This window comes from Gossypium hirsutum, chromosome D11 (assembly GCF_007990345.1).
Source record: "Gossypium hirsutum isolate 1008001.06 chromosome D11, Gossypium_hirsutum_v2.1, whole genome shotgun sequence".
In the NCBI taxonomy this organism is placed as follows: Eukaryota; Viridiplantae; Streptophyta; class Magnoliopsida; order Malvales; family Malvaceae; genus Gossypium; species Gossypium hirsutum.
In genome coordinates, this window is record NC_053447.1 from 7,334,766 (window position 1) to 7,356,175 (window position 21,410).

Consider the following 21,410-nt stretch of genomic DNA (forward strand, 5'->3'; position numbering starts at 1 on the left):
GCGTCGTTTTGTTTAAAGTAAAATGTTTTTTTGCAGCATTTTTTATTAAAAAGCCGCTAATGCCTTTGATACTAATATATATTTATAGTTTAATTATTTCTTAAATTCCTTTAAATTAAGTTTGTTTTGTTTCGAACAATATATTTAATTTGTAATGTTTTATAATTGTGTACGAAAATAATTTTTATAATATTTTATAATTGTGTACAAAAATAATTTTAAAAAATGAAACCAAACTTCCTTACGAAAAGTTTGTATCCATGAGTTTAATTTTTTTGTGCAGCTGATGGAATTTATCCAAATTGATTTTGATAAAATTTAACTTCAAATTCTTTTTTGATATTATGTCTACAACTACTCATAATTCCTCCCCAACTCATAAATAGGAGGATAATGCATTTCAAATGCATTTCAACACACTCAAACTCATGTTCTCTTATATTGATAACAATGCTCACACTAAACCCTAAAATCTTAAACCACTAGACCCCAAACCTTAAAACATAAATATTAAACCCTAAAACTATAAACTCAAAAAAACTAAACACTAAACCATAAAACCCTAAACCCTAGACCTTAAACCTTAAATCCTAAACCCTAAACCCTAATATAAAATATTTTTTTGTGACGTTTTTATCAAAAACGCCGATATTGCTTACTTATTGCGGCGTTTTTCTCATAAACGCCGCTACTGCTAGATCTTTTGCAGCGTTTTTTTTATAAACGCCGCTATTGCTTGACCTTTTGTGGCGTTTTTAACATAAACGCCGCTACTGCTTAACCTTTTGGTGCATTTTCCTATTAGCGCCACTAATGTATAACTTTTGGGGCGTTTTTGGTCCAAACGCCGCTAAAAACCTATTTTGCTGATTGTTAAAAAAGCAATAAGAACATTACCTCAAATTCAGTTTCTTCTTTTTACATTGCTCGTCTACTCACTACATTGGCGCCATGGCAGGGAAAGTAAAACCACAACAAACTTCTTTTTCTGTAGGTTAAATTTAGAGTTGTCCATGAGTTAGGTCAAGTAAAAAAATTAGGCACGTTTTTTAGGTTCGAATTTGGCCCAACCTAAAAAATTGGCTTAAAATTTATCGAAGTCCGACTTGAATAAAAATGTTAAAAGTCGAGCCCGGCACAACCCACATTAAAATTTTTATATAAAAAATAAATTCAAAAAATATAATCCATCAAATACACCAAAAAATTAAAATAAATATTTCCCAACAAATGGAAAAAAAATTAAAAATACTTAAATAACATTAAGATAAGTGCAACTTAGCAAGCAAATACATCTCAAATAGTAGCCAAATTAAATATAAAACAAGAGTTATACAATATCAAAACAATAATAACAAAATAGTAGCAATATAATAGCGAAATGATAGCAAAACAATGCAAAAATAGTAAAAAATAAAAAACAGCAACAATATTTTTTTATGAAAATTTGGGCTGGGCCAAGCAAAAAAGTTTACCTGAGGCTTAACCCGTTTAGAAAACGAACCTTATTTTTTTTGTTTAAGCCTATTTTTTGGACTTATATTTTTACCCAAACCCTCCCACTTTTCGAGCAGGTCTTCGACTCGGCTCATAGATAAGTCTAGGTTAAATGTCTCATTTATTTGATGTAGCAATTTACTTGGTGAGTTGAAAGTAATAAATGATGTTTTAGGTGAAAAAATCATAAAAAATTTGAAAAGGAGAAGAGAGTAATGACTATTGAGTGAGACATTCATAGGTAATATGTCTTATCATGAGATTTAGAAAAGAATTTAAGAGAGATGCTCATAAATTACATGTCGTCTCTTAATTGGTAAATTATTATTAGATCTTTTGTTAGATGGACTGTATGACTTGATGTAATGAAATTACTTGATATATTAATTACTAGTAACAATAATTTTATTAAAATGGTTAAATTTAGTGTCACTTTGGAGTAAAATAAAAAATTGTTGGGCGAAGTAATCGATTAATGAGTCGGGCAAGATAACTAGTAGAGTAGAGGATGTATAACATAATTATATCCTGGTACATGGACATATTGACGTTTCATGTTTTTCCGACAGCAAAAGACACGATTGAGAAGCATGTGTTGTTGAACGAGAATACATAAGCTCCTTATTTGTTTTGTTTGCAATGTCAAACTCCCTACATCCGATTCTATTATTTTATTTATTTATACACAAAGTAAGCCAGAAAATCATCCTCCTTACTTTAGTTTTGGAAATTAATCATTTTAAATATTTTAAAAACATATTTTAAAGGATTTTTTTTTTTTTGGTACAAAGTGAGGGAGAGGAAATTAAATGAATCTTGGTCATTAAGGTGGCAACAAGGGGTTTTGATCAGTGCTTCCTACATTTTAAACGATGATTAAAATAAAATAATATACTATCGTATTCAAAATGGATCTAGTTAGGTCAAACTCAGGTCATAAATGTTGAAATTCAAACCCAATCCGACATTTGAATAAGTTTAATTTAAAATGATTCATATTATTTTCTCAATTTTAAAAATATCTATCCTGATGCTTGTGAAAATTATATTGTATACATTATAGTTGTTCAAGCATAAGCAAAGTAGAAATAGAAAATGGAGGGTCAAGGTTTACATAGTATAGTTTAGGGTGTAATTTGGCATATTGGAAGAAGCAGGTTAATAATGGTATGATAAAGAGTCAATGTAGTTGAATGATAAATGAAACCATATGAATAGAACTGATAAAAATGTCACTACTACATAATCGGAAGATCTTTTAAAATCTAGGGTAAATCTCATCAATCAGGCTAAAAAAAGAAGAAAAGATTGTCTTTGCCTGAGACATTAAAACCTAGCTGGATATTAATCCTACCTCATCATCCTACAGTAATATTCAACAACACATAACACTCCGTACTCTTTGATGAACGAAAAACATCAGGGATTTTAGTCTAGTCAGCCTCCGAGTCTGATTTTATAAGATTAACCTGCTGGCAACGAAATGTTGATATCCGTTGCTGAATTCCTTGGCTCCTGCATGGTGGCCGCCCAATTTTCTCTCCGGAAGGTAGCACCGGTGAGGCTTGGTTTCAGGGCATTCGAATTTTGTTGCGGCGAAACAACATCTATGCCATCCTCTTTCTCAGCATTTGAAGCTGGTGCAGCGGCAATACTCGGGTTTGGTGCAACAGTAGCTGGTATGGACTCGATCTTCTGCTTTTTGGGTTTTTGATCATGCTGGTTGCCAGGTAAAAAGCTGCCGACAACAACCTGATAATTCAACAAAAGATTAATCATCAATGTGTTTAAGACCAAGATTTGTCTAGACTTAAATCTTTTAAAATTGTGAAAGGCAAAGTATGAATCAATTCCGTTCCAGCTCTCTACAATATTTTGAAAGATGTCTTGAATCAATTCCATTCCAGCTCTCTACAATATTTTGAAAGATGTCTCGTGCACTTCTCTCAGGTGTTCATACAACTCAGACTACAAGCTTGAGAGCCAATAGACGAGTACTTAGCCATCACTTGCAGCCCCTCCCATTAAACATATATTGATTCTAAAAGGTGACCGGAAATTTAGCACTAAGAGGCTTACTTGTACAGGGCAGGCAGCTATAAGAAGCCCAGCAACTCCTCCTCCTACAACACGGCCATCAGCACTTGCCAAAGATACACTCATCCCACCAGATCGACTTCTCGTTCCTTGAGTTTCTGTAGGCATGAAGGATCCAGACAAGGAAAGTATCTCAAAGCGACCCTACAAGAAAATAGGACAGACAGTTTTCTATTAAGGATTAGAAAATCAAAACAGAGTAAGACGTTCATGTTGGCCTTGTTCAGCATCATAGTTGGCACAACTTTTGAGGTCAAAAGCTGTGTTTCACCTTATCTTCAATACTAAATGGAAAAAAGTTCCAGCTTTTTTAGGTTAAAATTTTGCTTTGACAACCCCCTCCTGTCCCTTCAAACGATATGCACTATCTACTTGGTTTCACGAGTATTTATCTTACCGAACATTTGTATCTGTATAATCCGTGGTTTTCACACACCTAATAGCATTATCCTTCGGAGAATAATGCGAACCATCTTATAATCAATTCCTCCCAAAGCATTCCAAGTTTTATGCACTGATATTTTCAAATTAGACCTGAAAATGTTTTTCCAGGAGGAACTTCAACTTACTCGGCTGCATTATAAAGTACATTCTCAGCAGCAAACATCTTCCTTAGCGTACGAACATTTATAGGCTTAACATCCTTTAAAATTAATGAGTATATTTTAAAGAATGTCTTTTATCTTATGAAATCCTTTGACAAACTTATATTAAACAGTACTGCAAACATTAGAATCATGCAACAAAACATTGATTCAAACCCCATAATCAAACACATTACAGATTAGACTACCGTTTTTGCATATAAATTAGACTATATGTTACTGGAAACTCCTCATATTTCAGAATGTGATAGTAATTTCAAAATTGCCTAACCTCGTACGTAAGAGTGCCCCCAGAAGAATTGGGTTGACGAAGTGTAACATTTGAAATTACTCCATTGGCAGATAGGATGCAAATAGCTCTTGGTCCTTGTTGAGAAAATGATATCACCTTCATTGTCACATCCTTAAACACCACAAAATCAAATATAAGGAAAGAAGTAGATAATGATCACCTTAGAGACCTATAAATGCTCCCCGACACAATGGAAAGTTAAAATGCAGTCTATTCCCTGAATCTAGCCTATCGAAGGTCTAAAGTCTAGAAAAAAGTTATGAACAAGGAAAAGAACACTAGCGACCACCAAAAGGATGGACCCAAAAAGCCTACGCAAGTCTTTGACAATGATAGAAATGAAGCATAAGAATGTTCCCCGATAAAATGAATAAACTCCTCTCTGTTTCCCATATCAAAACTTACCTCACCGGCATCGACCGTGATAACATGAGGCGTAAAACTTGACCCGACAGAAGTAGCAGCCCATTCACCTATAAATCATTTAAGCAACATCTATAAGTACAGAATTTCACTGTCAAACTAAACAAATAAACAAATCGTGTGCTGATATGCCTTTAGCCTGTTTGTCAAACAAACATAGATCTACTACATATTTTTGCAAAGAAGCCCTTTAAACCAGATTCCAGATGGTCAGAGAAAGAAACATACTTTCAGACCAAAAGATATTACTAATCAACCGATCTTGCTGCTTTAACCAGTTTCATTTTGTTTATATCAGTGGGAGCATCTTGAAAAATCCTTGATGAAAAATAAAATCAAAGACACTAAGAATATTCCTAGACCTTGTACAGTCACAAAAAAGAAGGCCACTCATTCACAGAAACCAGTAACATCCTTCCAAATCTGAACAATGGCATCTCAGATTAGGTCCCACAAAAAGGTCAACAAGTATTATCAACTTCACATATAGAATCTTTCAAAGTGGCATTCAGAAAATTCCAAACCAATCAGGTGTTTTGAAGAATCTATAACATGATTGAACTCAAACTAAAACAAAACAACAGTATGCTAAAATTTGAATCAAAAGCAATAACTTTCCACAGAAAAGCTTGGTACCTAAATTCTCCAAGTCCATTCCCTTCTGATGTTTAATCTGGTACCCGCTACCTCGTCCTCTCCCACGCTTTCCGCCACCACTTGAGAACTCACCTCCGCTGGGCGGGACGGATGAGGAAATAGGCATTGGTGACAATGCCCTCGCCATTGTCCCATCTGGTCCATATTTCCTAGGCCTACCTCTCTTTTTCTTTTCTATACTACCAGTTAACCCTACACTAACTGGTGAAACATCCTCTGTTGTTGAGCCGACACCAATCTGGCTAACATTTTCGGTCCTAGGTGCCATTTGATAAGCTGATGGAGCTTCTGCTCCTATCACTGTAACACCTGAATTTGTCTCCATGCAAATATTAAATTATACTTAGCAGACTCCAAGCCGGTCACCTATAAAACAGAAATCTTCAACAAAAAATCAGAAAGGTAACAATACAATACATACAACCTCCTCCTATATTTTGCTCCATCATCACTTATTTCACTTAGAACGGAAGTTGTAATTTAAAAAAAAAAAAGATATCAGAACACTCCCAAAAAAATCAGAAAAAAAAGTACATTAAAAAAAACTCAACTTTCAGTTTAGTTGTGATGATCACAATTTCTTAACACAAACTAATACTCAACAAAAACCTTACTGTGACAGTAATAATTACGTAATCAACCTAGAGAATTGCTGATAGTTGAGCATAAAAACACTCATACCTGCAAAGCTTAGCATTTAAAAAAAAAACAGAAGAAGATAATTTGTAACTCACCAAATCTTTTAAAAATAAATTATTTTCATCTCAATCAAAGAAAAAGAAGAAAAAATCAAAATCAAAAGAAAGTATTATAAATAAACTTAGAAATTAAACGATGTTAAATGTAGAGATCATGACCTGTAACTTCTAAGCACCGCACCAGAACAAACTCTTCACTGACACTATTCTTCTCAGACCTGTTCGCATTTCCCTGTAGCAAAGTACTTCGAAACTTTTTTTTTTTCTGTCCAACCAACATAATTTTCTTTTCCAAAAAAAATCTAAAATATTTATATAAAAAAACTGTTACTCAAGATAATAAAAAAAAAAAAAGTTCAGAAAACCGCTGCCGGTTCTTTTATTTTCTTGTCTGAACTCCGAGAGAACACAGAAAACAAAATGAAAATTCAAAATATGGAAAATAAAATAATTTAATAAAAGTTAAAATAAGTATTAATTAGTAAGTAAATTGATAACCCCGATATATAAAATTTGGTTAAGAAGAATTTCAAGTCCGGTAAGCGAAAATTGAATTTGAAACTTGAAATAAAATGGGGTAAAATAGTAATTTGGTGAAAAAGATATGGGAAATAAAATAAGGGAGAAAAAGTGAAGTTAATAGCTTTCCTAAAATATTTATTTGTGTCTTCCATTTCAAGCTGGAAAGTTGGCGTTGGAGGGCCCACCGTTTTCAAAGTTATGCTATTTTTTATTAAATAAATCCGTACTAATTCTTTTAAAGCAAATATTTTAATTTTAATTAAAATAGCTTTTTTTTTTAAAAAAATATATAATATTAAGGTAATAATGGGGTTACACGATATAAATTTATATCAAAATTTTATTTAACAAAAATTTTAACTATCACTTTATTTAATCTATATAATTATTTTAAAATTTTAAAATATAAATTAATTTTGAAACATAAATATTATTAAATATGTTGATAGTTTAAATTTACCAAAAGTACATAGAGTTACCACATATTTGAATCTAACTATAAATGTAACTTGGCTGATAAATACTAAGGGTACTTTTTCGACATTATATCGCTGCTAGTCTGCTTTTTGTCTTTTCAGCAAATAAAGAACGAACATCTTAGACTTTGCCCTTGACTTGTTGTCTTAATCACGGTTGTGCCACCGTAGCCGTAGAGTGTGGACTTTCTTTTTGTTTTTTTGCTCGTTTTTGTTCTTCTTCTTCCTTTTTTTTATATTTCTTTATTATAAGCGTTTCTGATTTTTCCTGATGATAATAATGAGGCGTTTGGGAGTGGTGATCGCGTCACCTGTGGGTGAAAGTCATATTGTCTCATGGTCGGATATGAGTGGATAATCTCTGGCACACCTCTTTCATACGTCATTTAAGATTTTATGGCCTATGTCCAAAAAAAAAACTGTTTTAATGGTACAAAACAAGTCATATTTAAAGGGCGAAATCAGAAAAAAATATATAAATTAATTAATTCTTTTTTTAATTTTACTGAGATTAAACGTAGTGTTTTTTTAATCTCAATGCAGAGTGCTGTGAGGGTGGTTGAGTTACAGTCATATTGTTGAGAGGAATGGTTGTGTGAGAGAGAGGCATGTTGTTAATGTAAGTTCACATGGCTGTCAAGTGTGAAGACAAGGGCCCTACTCTTTGAAAGATTATTTAAGATAAGCTGTCCCCAACTTACCCTGACCACTATTTCCTAATTTTGGATTTGGTCTTCCTTCCTCCTCACTGCTCAAATATTTTATTATGTACGTTGAAAATGGCTTTTCTTTTGAAGAAAAAATTTATTTGGTTCTTTTTTTTTTTTCAACTCAAAAAGGGAGAAAAGATATGGTTAGGAGGAAAGAAGGTTGACTGTGAGTTGATTCAGACTTATGGACTTATAGAAGAGGGGAAAAAAACCCCAGCTTGTTGAAGGTGTTATCGCCGTAAGGCCATAAGCAAAGGAGGTGAAGGAAAACTTGTCGGCATTGGATTTGGGTGGCATCGATAAATAGAGGACTCTTTAGTTTGGACACTTGATAGTTAAAACTAAAATTCTTTATGCTATCAGTATATTTGGTGTTTAGGCATGTGTTAAGATCGGACAATCAATTCGCACGACATTTAGCTAGCTTTGCTACATTAGGGGTGATTGTTTTTTTATTGGTGGCATCAACCACCGAACTATATTTGCTTTTGGATTTATACAGATAAATGATATTATTAATGAATACAAGTGAAGTCTCTTTTTTTTTTTCATTCTTCATTTAAAAGAACGGTTTTTCATTGGACAATAATTAAAGGAAAAAAAAGGCAAGCATCTCTCTCCACCGAGGGAGAGAGTTTCCTATTACCGGCAGCGGCTAACGAAGGTCTAAAAGGCCTTCTTTCAGTTTCAGCTTAAGAATGGGCTTGGTTTTGACCCACAAACCTCTTCTTGCTTTACCATCATTCGGAGTGTTCAAACAGTCGGTTCGATTAATATTCAAATCGAATTATTATTAATTGAATTACTAGAAATATAAAAATCATTAATTATCAATAGTTAATTAAATCGAAATATTTCGATTAATTTGATCGGTTAATGAAATCTATATATTTCTGTCTTTAAAAACATGACATAAATCTTGAAATTCAGTTAATTACCCGATGAAAATGACAAATAAGACATTAAAAACAACTTTAAATAATATATGTTATTTATTTCGGTTAATTATCTAGTTTCGTACCGAATTAACTGATAACTGAAATTTTAAACAATCATTAACCGATTTCCGACCAAACTAAATTCAACCATTGTTCGATTAATTGGATTAGATCAATTAATTTAGTTTTAACCAAACTGTGAACACCCCTAATCATCACGTTTTCCTAAACTATCATTTGGCCCTTGAACATAAAATTTCACGTAAACTCCCTTTTATTATATATTTTCGATAGATTTATTTTCTTTGACTCTAATTTATTTATTTATTTATAGTCGCTCTACTTTTTGAAATATATATTTTTAGTCCTGATTTCAACTTAAATTTTCCATTAATTGTGAATATTTTTTGGTATGACTAATGTTTTAAGAATCTACAGTGATGATGTGATATATAAACGTTGTTGTTCTTTGTAATTGGATAAATATTAAATTTTTATTTATTAAATATGCAAAAAGTTATCCAACTGTAAAAAAAATTCGAAAGTGTATATATCACATTACCACATGTTTACGTTAGATTATATGATATAATGAAACTAAAAAGTTATAGAAATGAAAATGTGAAAAAGTAAAGAAACTTAAAATTATCAATTTGTGATAGAGAAATGAAATCCATAAAAATATTTAGTATGAAGACCTTATATAGAATTTGACCATACAAATAATACATAAAACTTGTTATCATCAAACAAAGATTAAAGTAAAAAAGATTTCAACCGCAAAGGGTAATGTTAGGAGATGAATAAGGGCGTGGTCAAAGAGGGGTAGCAGAGGCTGGCCTCCTCAATCTTTCAAGACTGTATAATTTTATTGACAATCATTTGAACCCTAAAATTATAACATTTAAAATTATTGTCGCATTGATAAAAAGGAATATGTAGAATTGTATTTGGCCTCTCAAAAAACAGTTTCAATTAATCAGATTTATATATATTGTATTTTTGTAGAGGCTGCTAAAAGATGGGGTAAGGAGAAGTTGGATAATCTGAATTGGTGCAACCAGGAATCTTCTTAATTTAGAGAGGGACCTTAAAGTGGTGTGGTCCGGGACAAGAATATTGGTGAGTGGATTACTGGGTTTGCAAGGAGTGTGGGCTCTTGTTTTATCTTGCAGGCGGAGCTTTGAGATTTGTTTGATGGTTTTACATTAGCATGGGCTATGGGATTTAGACAAGTGTCCTTTTCATAACTTTTAATTTTTTATTTTAGTAAAATAATATATTAAATATCAACTAATTAGGGGATAGAAGCAAATGTGATTGATGATGTGTACGAATGGCAGTAGAGTAAGGCGAATGTTATTATGTTTTATTATGATTGTATAATTTTAAAAGTATTTTTCGCTTTAATTTAATTTTATTATCTATTTTAATATATTTAATTTTTAAATTAAATCAACATTCTTCAAAAACATAAAATATAAACTTTTTTATGATATATGATTACATTTTTACCATTTTGATCGTGGTATACATACATAGAAATAAATATAAAATAGTAAATATATTACTTTATACGCACTATGCAAAAGAAAAAAAATTCACTCACCTCATCTCGCCCATCCCCACCTCTAGATTCACCCCTGAAAAGAAAATTCTACTCAATTTGAAGCGGTTTGAAATTTATTGGGCAGATAAATTTTAACTTAATTAGTATTGACATTGTTATTAATGTAGAAAAAAAATCTAATATTATCTAGGTTTGAGTTTTTGAAATCTATTGAACAGATTGAGTTTTCTCATCTCTATTCAAGTTTAAGTTGAGAAAATTAAATTTGATTTAATATTATTCATTGGACAGTTTGAGTTTTACCTTCATTGACATTAACATTATTGTTACCGTAAAAGATGAATAATTTTAAACGTATATACTAAAAAGAAAAAAAAATTGGATAAGTGCCAACCTAATTATTTGGATATAGTTTTATTTTAATCATAAAAATATAAATATATTGATATAGTTGAACTTGAACCCTAAATACTTTTCTTTCCATCTCAACCATGTTTTGTTTCCCTCCTTCGGTTGAGTCTCAGCCGCGGTTTTCTTTTTTTTTCTCCCACCCCTCTGATCTCTCAGCCGTTGCTTTTTTTCACTCATTCATTCTCACAAACTCTGCGCCTCTCCACTGCCCACTTCTATTTTACGACTCTCTCTCTCTCTCTCTCTCTCTCTTTATTTGTCCCTAGTCATTGGATTTTGCTTAGTTACTAGATTTCTCTCTGTATCCTAGTAATGAAAATTTTGCCATCCTTTTTTTCTTTTATATGGGAGCATGTTGGTTTGTGAATAAAGCTTTCCCAGCTTCAGAGTTTCCCATGTCGATTTATTTGTCATTAAAATATTTTTAAATTTTATTATTTCAACGAAAAAAACTTAAAATGAAGGAGTTGAATTTTAATTTGAATCAAATGTGAATCTTTGAGTAAGCTGAAATTGAATTTCCAATAGTGTAATTGGGGTTTTTACATTAATAATACAAAATAATTAGAAAATAAGGTGGAAAGTAAATTATTTACAAAAATAGATAGTTTTGAAAAAAACAACACCACTACCTATAAAAATAATATTTTAATAAAATAATAATAAAAATATTTTCCAAACAAGGAGGCGACACCCTTATTTCACATGTCATTTTACTTTTTTTATATTTTATATTTTTTAGTTTTATGTTTATATTTTAATTTTATTAATAAAAGATGCTAAATTATTTTATTTTATAATTATAAATTTTTTAATATATAAAATAATAACTAAATTGATAAAATTTTGGTAAATTTGACATAAAAACATTATTGTAAACTTCCTAAATGACCATTCAAGGTTTTTAGTAAGTTACTACTTTGGTAATTTTTTTTTTAATTTCGTCACTTCTAGTCATTCTACCGTTAAAATGTATTTAGTTACCAAACATAATTTCAATGTAGCCTTCCTTTGATTGATATAAAAATAAATTTAACTGTTAATATTTTACACATTAAAATGTATTTGATTACCAAATAGAGTGTCAATGTGGCCTTCTTTTTATGGGTTTAATAACAAATTTAGCCGCTAATATTTCACACACCCTATCAAGTTAATTCTATTTTTAAAAAATTCAATACATTTCACCCTCAATGTTTACACGTTATCAACTCAGTTATTATTCTAAATATTTAAAAAATTATAATTATAAAATATTTAAAAAAAACTATAAAATAAAATGATTCAACCATTTTTATAAATATTAAAAATTTCGATCACCAAATAGGAACTCGTTAAAAAACTTGAGTGATTGTTTAGGTAGTTTACTCAGTGGCGGAGTCAGGGGCTTACAGGGCATGATCCTTTAATACGGAATTTTTTTTATTTAGGCCATTTTATAATTTATAAAATTTTAAATTAATAATAATAAAATTATACTTTGGCCCCTCAAAAAGATAAAAATTTAATTTAATCTTTAAAAATTATGAAGATATAAGATATAAAAATGGTGACATTGCATTTCTACTACTATAAAAAATGTACAATTTAATTTCGGCTCCACCTAAAAAAATTTCCGATGTTTTTATGTCAAATTTACCAAAAATTTATCAATTTGATCATTATTTTAAATATTCAAAAATTTATAATTATAAAATATTTTAAAAAATACAAATTTAAAACAATTATAAAACTATAAAATATAAACATAAAACTAAAAAATAAAATGAAAAAGGTTTCCGCGTCCTTATTTGGTGACATCCCTTTTGAGAATTAAAATATTAATTTATTATTAAAATACATTTTTATAGTAATATCGCGTCACAATATTATTTTTTATTGTTCACTTATTTTTGTAATTAATATTTTCCTTATTATTAATATAAAAAACCCCGAACCTGGAATCAAACTTTTTCATTATTCGTAGCTCAACTTGGAATGGATTACGCATTAGCCTTTGTGCTTCTATCTACCATCCAATCAAAAAATCAGGTCATGCGAAACAAAGAAAAAAATTTTATGTAACAGACAAACAGAGCGAAGTTACATACAGAAAGAAACCAAACAAAGAGAAAATAAAAGTTTTTTCTGTATATTTTTAAAATTAAAAAAAATAAAGTAAGTTGGAGCTGAAGCAGAGTAAAGGCACGGATTAGACCCCTTTTTCTTCAAAAAGAAAAAAAAAGAAAAATTATAGACAGAGAGAGAGAGAGAGAGACAGTAGAAGACAAGAAACCCTCGAGTTCCAAAAATGTCAGATAGAAACTGAATCCCCTCCCTCCCTCCCTCCCTACCCTTCTCTTTCTCGGCATCTCCATCTTCTCCAACGCTAATCCATGAATCCCAACAAAACCCAAGACCACATCTTCCATCAACACCATGGTATGGGCCCATCTTCCCACATCATCCACTCCCAATCACAGCCCTCCATTCCTCTTCACGATGACCCTTCCTTCTCCCTCCCCGAAATCGTCCTTTTCCGCTCCTCTCCCTCCGCCGACTCCCCCACCCCTTGCGATTCCGATAACGACGATGCCGCCACTGCTCACCCCCCTCTTTCCTCCACCCCTTCAACTGACCTAACAACCCCTTCCCATCAAATTACCAATCAGCCCCTCGGCTACATTAGCCCCGAGCCTCACATTTCCTCTCAGTTCTACACCTTCAACGCTGAGTCTCATTCCCTCATGATCCGTTGCATCCGCGAGCAGCGTTTGGCCACTCCGGCTGAGATCCGAGCCGCCACGCCGCGTTCCGTCCTCAAATCCTGGCGCGCCGTCTGGAAGGACCGCAACGAAGACACTGCTTACCTAACTGCCTGGAAGCGGATCCAGGACAAGCTCACGGCTCACGTCGACCCCAATTCCGGTAACGAATTCCTTTGCTTCAAAAACAATTCCAATCAATTCGTTTCCCATGTTAATCAATGGCAAGATATCGTTATGAGTTTCCACGGAGACGCCGATTTAAAGCACTTAGGGCTTAAAGAAACAATAGAGAGAATTAAACAAGTTTGGACTGTAGGTGCTAAGTTCTACGGTATTCCCGAGAGTTACATTAGGGGTTGTGTTGCGGCGTGCCCTGTGTGCAATGCTTCCTCGGGCTCTGCTTCCAGGAGCAAACGCCGCCGTTTTGAGTACACGGAGTCTTTTGACGTGCCTGCAAAGGAGGTACCTTATAGGTTGCAGCAATTGGCTGCAAAGCACAAGGTTGTGCTCTGTATAAGACAGAAGTATATAAGGTATAAGCCCTTTATGGCTGAGGTGAAGGATTATGCTTGTCATCGAGCTGGGGAGCCTGCAGCAAAGAAGTCAAGGATTTTGAAGAGGGAACCTTATGCATCTAAGAGGTGTGGTTGTGGATTTAGAATTAGGGCAATAGTGCCAATTGCCAATTATAACGAGAAGGAGAAGACGTTTGTATATCAAGAGGAAGGGATGGCTGTCTTTAAGTTGTATGCGGTACACTCCGGGCATGAGCCAGGGCCACTAGACGGGAATGCAAGGATTATGCATAGGGTTGTTGGGCATAAGGGAAGATTTGTGATGGACCAAGATATGGTTTATGGGGTAAGTGAGGATTTGGATAGCGAGGGGTTTGGGTTGATGGGGAAGGAACAAGGAGACTTGCAGCTTGCCGTTTTGCAGCAGGTGCGAGAGTTGAGAGCTGAAATTGGGTTGTTAGAAGGGAGGATTGGCAAGATTCCTCATCAGTTACTGGGTTCAGTATCTAGGGAGCTGTTTGAGATTTTAAATAAAGTTGGAAGTTTTGGAGAAGAGGGTCCAAAGTCAATTGGATTGGTGTCTGACAAGCCTCATTCTGATGACTTGTTGGTAGAAGAAAATGATTTGGCGCACTGGGCTGATGACCACCATGATCGGATATATGGGGATGGAAAGGATGCTGAACTGATTGAAGATGATGATGACAGTTTTGGAAGGACACTTGGGGATGTTGTTCCTTGGGACCAAATGAGGACGGATAGAAGGAGTCAGAAGGATTTGATGAGTGAGCCTTGTAAGATGGATAAGTGGTTGAAATGCCGTGATTTCGACGAGAAGAGCATTCTTGACTGCGAGGATACTAAACTAACCAAGTCCATGAGACATGATGATTGCATAGGGACAGATGTAGGTCTCGTTGGCATTCAGGTTGATAGTTTCTACCAAGATAACCCTAAATGGTATGATTCTCCTTGTGGATTAGATTCCAGCACAGACTGTGGTGACAGTGGATTTAGACATGGAGAGATTGTGTAGGATCCTGATGAGCTTGGTTAACCCACTCTAACATAAACATGAATTTATATTGTCCTCTTCATCCCTTCTCACAGCTACCACTGGATTGTACATTTATGTATACTGATGATTGGAGCTTCTCACATGCTTGTAGGTGTCGTGTGTGGTTCTGTAAAGTATAGCCAATTGGGCTCATCTGCACATAACTTATTCATAACTATTTGTTGACCGTGTTGTGGACATTCATGACTCTTAGTTAGCTTCTCATATATTACCTCCCGTACTTGGTGGTAATATAACTATTGAAATTCAACTAATGTGCCTCTTTAGAGAGTTGCTGACCTGTTCTCATAATATACTTTTGTAGTTTATTATAACAAGATTAAGGCTTTGCAACTTATGCCCTGAGCATGGCAGGGAGTCAGACCAGGATTTTAGCCTGCAGGCTGAGATTGTATGTGAGTTTATAGTTAAAATTATGTTTGTGTTTCTTATGCCATCTGTTGAATGATTTAATAATACTTCTCCAGGGCTGACTTTTTAAACTTGAACTGCTATCTTAAGACATAACGCATGTTTGCTATGTGATATTTTTCGACTGAAACTATCAAAATAACATAATAATGACTTACTAGGCAGTTTATTATTGGTGGGCTTTCATTGCAGTTAATAGATGCGGGGAACAACCCTATTTTGACCAACAGTTGGTGCCTTATCTATCTTAATATACAGGATCTCTCATGCATAGGTACCAAATATGTGTGATCTTACATTTCTTTCTCTGCAGGTATATGCCGTTTTGTTGTAAAATTATAGTAGGTTGCCTGTTTTCTGTAATGCAGTTATGCTTCAATTATGTTGAGACTTTTGGATAAGGCATTTTGGTTCATCGAAGTTGTCCATATCTAATGGTTTTCCTGCATGGAAACCATTTCAGATGTGATGCTTTCTTATGTAATTGTTTTAAATTGGTTAATTATCCGTTATAGATACGATGCCTTATGTATATGTTTCAAATCAGTTAATTACAGTGAAAGGAAATACTGCTTGCTTTGATAAAGTTATTAGATGAGTCCAGATGGTAGATAAACTCAAGGCTGATTCATGCCCCCAGTTGCATGGGAGAGAAATAGGTTTGAATATTTGAGGCTTAGACAGTGTACTTGGTTCTAGTTGTGTTTCTTTGTGTAGAAAGCATGAGAAGCGTCAAGATGTTTGATTAGATGACTATAGCATATAAAGGCTGGTCTTTAGTTGGGTGGTGCAGATTTCAGATTGAACTTAAAACTGGTTCATATTTTTTAATCTAGAATCTATTTTAGCTTTGCAGTCAATTTCATGAGGAATTGATGTCATCATCTTTCTCCTTTTTAACTTTTTCCCCACATCACATACACGCACTCATATATATATATATCTCCTTTTGGATTGTATTTTTAACTAAATTGAGCACTGACTGGATTAATATCATGAATGCCTTCCATTTTTGGAAGGACTTATATATACTGCTGTAGAAAGAAAGAAGAAAAGAAAAGAAAAGAAAAAAAGGAGTTCGATTTCATTAGTTTCCTTCCAGAATCAGGAGTAGTTAAGCAGGACAAAGCCCACTAAGGGTTATGGGAGTTTACAACAGATAAATCAGAAGTTTTTAAGTGGAAGTAGAAGGGTGGAATCGGACACCTGGGAGATATCTGGAGACGAATTCCCTGGTTAAAACTTGAAACTGCTCGTTCTCTGCAACTTGGTCAAATGAATTTGGGAAACTTGAAAGCCCAACTGAAGTCTGTTGTGGCGGATCAAAGTGCGTGGACATGTTAGAAGAAGACATCAAATCGGATCCTATTAACGATGAGTACGGAGGATGACGCTGCAACGTAGAAAGACGGGCCTGGGTGTAGGCTAATTCTGCCTGTAAATTCACTACCTACAAATATCATAACGTAATTGTTTAACATTACAGAAACTTGATTTTTGACGGTTCAGTTCAAGGCTAATGTTACAATGAAACCGTGCAGAAAATTTAAAACTAAACAAAGGTTTTCGACTCCATTTCCGAGCAAGATTACGGACAGTCAAATTTCAGGTGCAAAAGAAAAGAAGTAAAATAAGATGGGATCCCATTCCTCTTGACTCTATTGCTTTTGATCACCGTTTGCAGTTGAGACTTGTATATTTTCCTCAAAAAGAGAAAAGGGAATGGGTTTAATCGGGATCAAATGAAATATGAAATTATCTATTCATTTCCTTTGTGGCAGATTTTGTAATCAACATAAATATCAGGCCTACGGTGAACATTATAATCACCATACTATTTGAGGCAATTAAGATTTAGTTAAGAGGAATGGCTAAGCCTTCTGTCTAGCCCCAATATGTAAAGAAACAACATATGTAAAACCATGTATAAAACAGAGATAACTACTCCAAAACAATTATATAAAAAATACTTAAAATAAAACAATTACATAAATATTTAATTTTATATAAACTTTACATAAATTCTTTTCATCTAATATCATTTAATTGTTTATAAAAAATTTACACATCTTTTGGGTATTAAAAATTTGATGTAATTCAAATTAAACAATGTATCTAACTATCTATCTTCAAGAATTTTAGAATAGTGAATATTAACATGATAATGGTATCCTACCTAATTAAAGCTTCACCTATACATTTACTTAAACCATTTATTTAAGTCACATCGTTAACAAGAACAAGTTGATATCACCCATCAATTGAATCCAAATTTAATTAAAAAATATTATTTTATTTTTTTATATAGATACTAAAAAATACATACATTTCATAATATTTTAACTCAAAAATTCATTATCACTTTTAGTTCAATTAAAACCATATTTAATTTTTATATCAATTCTTTATAAATTTGTTAAATAATTCTTTTTACCATGATGTAGTACTAATTTTCTCCTTTCGTATATCTTCCTAACATATGAAAGTGGAAAAAATAAAGAATAGTATCCTTAAAAATATATCTTGGGAAATAATGGGTTAAATACTAATAATAATTCCCTACAAAGAAAACAGAAACCCTCAAGTTGTAAATTATTAATTAAAGACCCTATTCAATGGATGTGATGCAGAAGACTAGCTATCCATATTTCATGTGGAGTTTCTCAAAAGGCATTTCACGAAGAAGATAATCCTTACAAGTAAAATCAGAGGAAGATTTGATTTTGTTGAATGAAGTTCACCATGATCGAACCTTCACATGGTAGGACCCATGAGCTTCTTTGAAAGCAAGAACAAAGAACACAACCCATCAATTAACTACATTTTACTATCCTCTTTTTTTTTTAATAAATAAAAAAGGAAATGTAAACAAAGTCAAATCCAAAACTATTTGAATATTTCTCGAGTTGCTAAACTTATGCTTGCTGGCTCCGGCAAGCAACCACACCCACTTTGCCATTCACCACTACGTGTGGCAGCCGCCAGCCGGGGGAAGCCGCAGTTAGTATGACTCTTGGGGTGCAATTTCAATTAAATAAGTGTTGTTAGCCAACGAAAAAACACCACCTTTCCAAGTGAACTGGGCCCGAGTTTCATCACTACTGTTATCGAGTGATCGATATTTTTTGAGGGTAAACAAAACTGTGGGTGATTAGGCTTAACTATTTTATAATCACAGAAGCCAAGAGAAGCCTACTGCCAGGTAGGGGCTGTCACTATGAACGTGCTAATATTAGGTATTTATTACCAACCTTTTTGTTTAATTTTTGGTGTTCAAGAAATATTTATTGGTTACAAATGTGAAAACCTTGACTAACTAGATTACTTCCACTGTCCAATATATGAATAATATTTGAGTCAGTTGTCAAAATTTTACCAAATGGACTGCGCGCTCCAAGGCACACGTTTGCATGAACATTGAACCTGTGAAGAACTTTCTGAGTTTTGGCCTTTTTCAATTATGGGGTGTTGTGGTTGGACTTGGAGGCCTATCCTATGCTACGAAACAGCTGGTTAGTTTATGCGAAATCTGGGTATAAGATTTTTTTTCAAACTAGCTAAGTAACCCTGCTGCATGCAATTGCTACCAGTTTATTAGAAGAATCTAAAAGAATTACGAAATAAATATTTAAAACTTAACTGTAAAATGTTTAGCTGCATGCATGCCAGCATGTTTGCCATGGCTTCCTATGATTGAACGGAATTTTGAACTAAGAAAGAAGAGAAAAGAAAGCAAAAACACTAAACCTAATGCTGACAATGAATGTTAAAATAGTGATGCGATGATGTCTGGAACTGGGAGAGAAATAATTAATACACAAAGAAAAAGGAGAGAAAATCTAAAATCAAAGTAAAGAGGGGAGGGCAGACCTGTTGTTGCAGGGTGAAGAGGTGGCCGACGCAGCCATAAACAGGGTCTCGAACCCTAGCCAAAGCCTCATAACAGAGGGTAACGACGGCATCGAGGCGCTTGTGTACAGGTATCCGCTGCAGCATCTTGGAAGCATTGCTGGCACCGTAAACCTTGTGGACCGCAGCGAAGTGAGCCATCCCTTGGTCGGAGTCAAAATAGGGTGCAAATATGCACCCTTTTACGCACTTTCGCCTAAGGAATTTGCAGGCACCACAAGGCCCTCCTCCATTATTTCCACTCATCTCCCTCTCTTTCTCTCTTTCTAAAGAGATTATTTCTGCCTTTTACAAGTAGAAAACTGGGTGTTGTTTGTTTAACCGGTTTTAGATAAGAAATATGTTAAAAGCTTTGCTACTCTTGAGGCTGTGGGTCATTTACCAAAAAGGAAAAAAAAATACTGGTAGTTCCATCCTTTTTCTAATTCTAAATAGAGGGATAGTGTTTTCTAAGCAATGCATTTCTCTTTTGTAATTTTTTTTATATAAGTGATAGTAGTAAGGGTTGTCAAGGGAGAACTAAGTATAATTTAAAGTCTCAAATACAAATCATGATTAAGTATATAAATCTATACACTTATTAATATATAAAATTATTTATTTTCATTTTTAAGAAATTATAGAATTTCATGTTTGATTCATTGACACCCTAGAAATGTATATCAAATGCTCGTATATATAAGCAGCTTATGTATATTTGAATATTCTACTGCAATGGACGTTCTTGTTTGGATTTATTAAAGTTTAATTATGTAGAGATTGTTAATTATTAGTAGTAGATACTGTTTTAAAAAACGAACGTGGTATTTTGGGATAGAAACTTTAAAGCCACGGTAAAGCAAAGTAGAAGGGAAGAAGTGGAGCAGCAGCTTTGCTTGCGTGAAGCAAACATAAATACATATATGCGGTGAGTGGCTGGCAGTCTCAACTCAACTATCAATTTGTCATTCCAACCCTACCACACGTGCAAAAACCCACGTGGGACAAACATCCTTTCTCATTTCAATCATTCATATCGTCTCTCATCTCCTCGGCTCTGACTACTAGAGCTTTTTTTTCACACAATTTTGGTTGAAATCAACGCTGCTTTATAACAGATATAGATAGATAGATCAGTGCTGCTGATTTTTCACTTTTGTCTTTGGTACAAGGCCACAGCCTGCAATGAGTTTAATATTTTAATACCAGGTTGTTGTTTTCACCAGTTTTATATGGAGAAATGATTAAACCAACGTTAAACCATAATATGTTATAAGGCTAATTGTTTCCAGACAGTCACGTGCTTATGGAGTTGATTGGGGTACATGAAATGAAAATAGTATACAGGGGGTTTGTAAGTAATTAATTTGATTGAACCAATATTTGAGTTGAATTGGCGCATCAAGGTCCCACTCTGTAACATGGACTTGGAGGCCATCCCTTTTTACTTTGCTCATTATTGTTGTACACAGAATTCGGGGAAGATATCGTGTGAGTATGTCTAACCTCTCTCGCTGTCTCACTCTCATACGTACTTTTCACCTTTTCTTTTAATTATTTTCTTACTTTTATGGCAATGATTTGTCTAGCTTTTGCGGTTGAAACATCACTTGCCCTATAATTCATCATGTACCGACATGGTGGTAAATTTCTCTTAACATTGCCATATGTATGTGTATATCTCACGGGGCTAGACTTTTCGTCTCGTAATCCGTGTAATCTTAAACAATTCGTTCGTCTAAACTCGCCTAAGTCAGCCTTAACTCAAGTGAGGATTCTTTTAAAACTCCTCCAAGTCACCAAATTGAAGAGCGGAAGCGATTTATGCCAAAAGAAGCTAACCAAATAATAACAAAAAGAGCGCTCGCAAAATGT

General features: G+C 33.6%; 3 protein-coding genes across 3 annotated transcripts; 1 reads left to right on the plus strand and 2 right to left on the minus strand.

Annotated features, from left to right (window-relative positions):
- Positions 1–2,686: 2,686 nt before the first annotated feature.
- Positions 2,687–6,718, minus strand: LOC107911913 (AT-hook motif nuclear-localized protein 7). Its single transcript, XM_016839896.2, has 6 exons — positions 6,429–6,718; positions 5,551–5,880; positions 4,897–4,964; positions 4,471–4,602; positions 3,577–3,738; positions 2,687–3,249 (listed from the first exon to the last, which is right to left on the minus strand). The coding sequence occupies exons 1-6, from the start codon at positions 6,547–6,549 to the stop codon at positions 2,962–2,964; spliced, it is 1,101 nt and encodes a 366-aa protein (XP_016695385.1). The 5' UTR covers positions 6,550–6,718; the 3' UTR covers positions 2,687–2,961.
- Positions 6,719–12,986: 6,268 nt separating this feature from the next.
- LOC107911914 (uncharacterized) lies at positions 12,987–15,665 on the plus strand. The gene has a single exon (XM_016839900.2). The coding sequence runs from the start codon at positions 13,272–13,274 to the stop codon at positions 15,192–15,194; it is 1,923 nt and encodes a 640-aa protein (XP_016695389.2). The 5' UTR covers positions 12,987–13,271; the 3' UTR covers positions 15,195–15,665.
- A 998-nt stretch (positions 15,666–16,663) lies between these two features.
- Positions 16,664–20,417, minus strand: LOC107911915 (LOB domain-containing protein 19). The gene is made up of 2 exons (XM_016839902.2): positions 19,518–20,417; positions 16,664–17,097 (listed from the first exon to the last, which is right to left on the minus strand). Exons 1-2 carry the CDS (start codon positions 19,800–19,802, stop codon positions 16,822–16,824), a joined length of 561 nt encoding a protein of 186 aa, XP_016695391.1. The 5' UTR covers positions 19,803–20,417; the 3' UTR covers positions 16,664–16,821.
- Between the last annotated feature and the right edge of the window lie 993 nt (positions 20,418–21,410).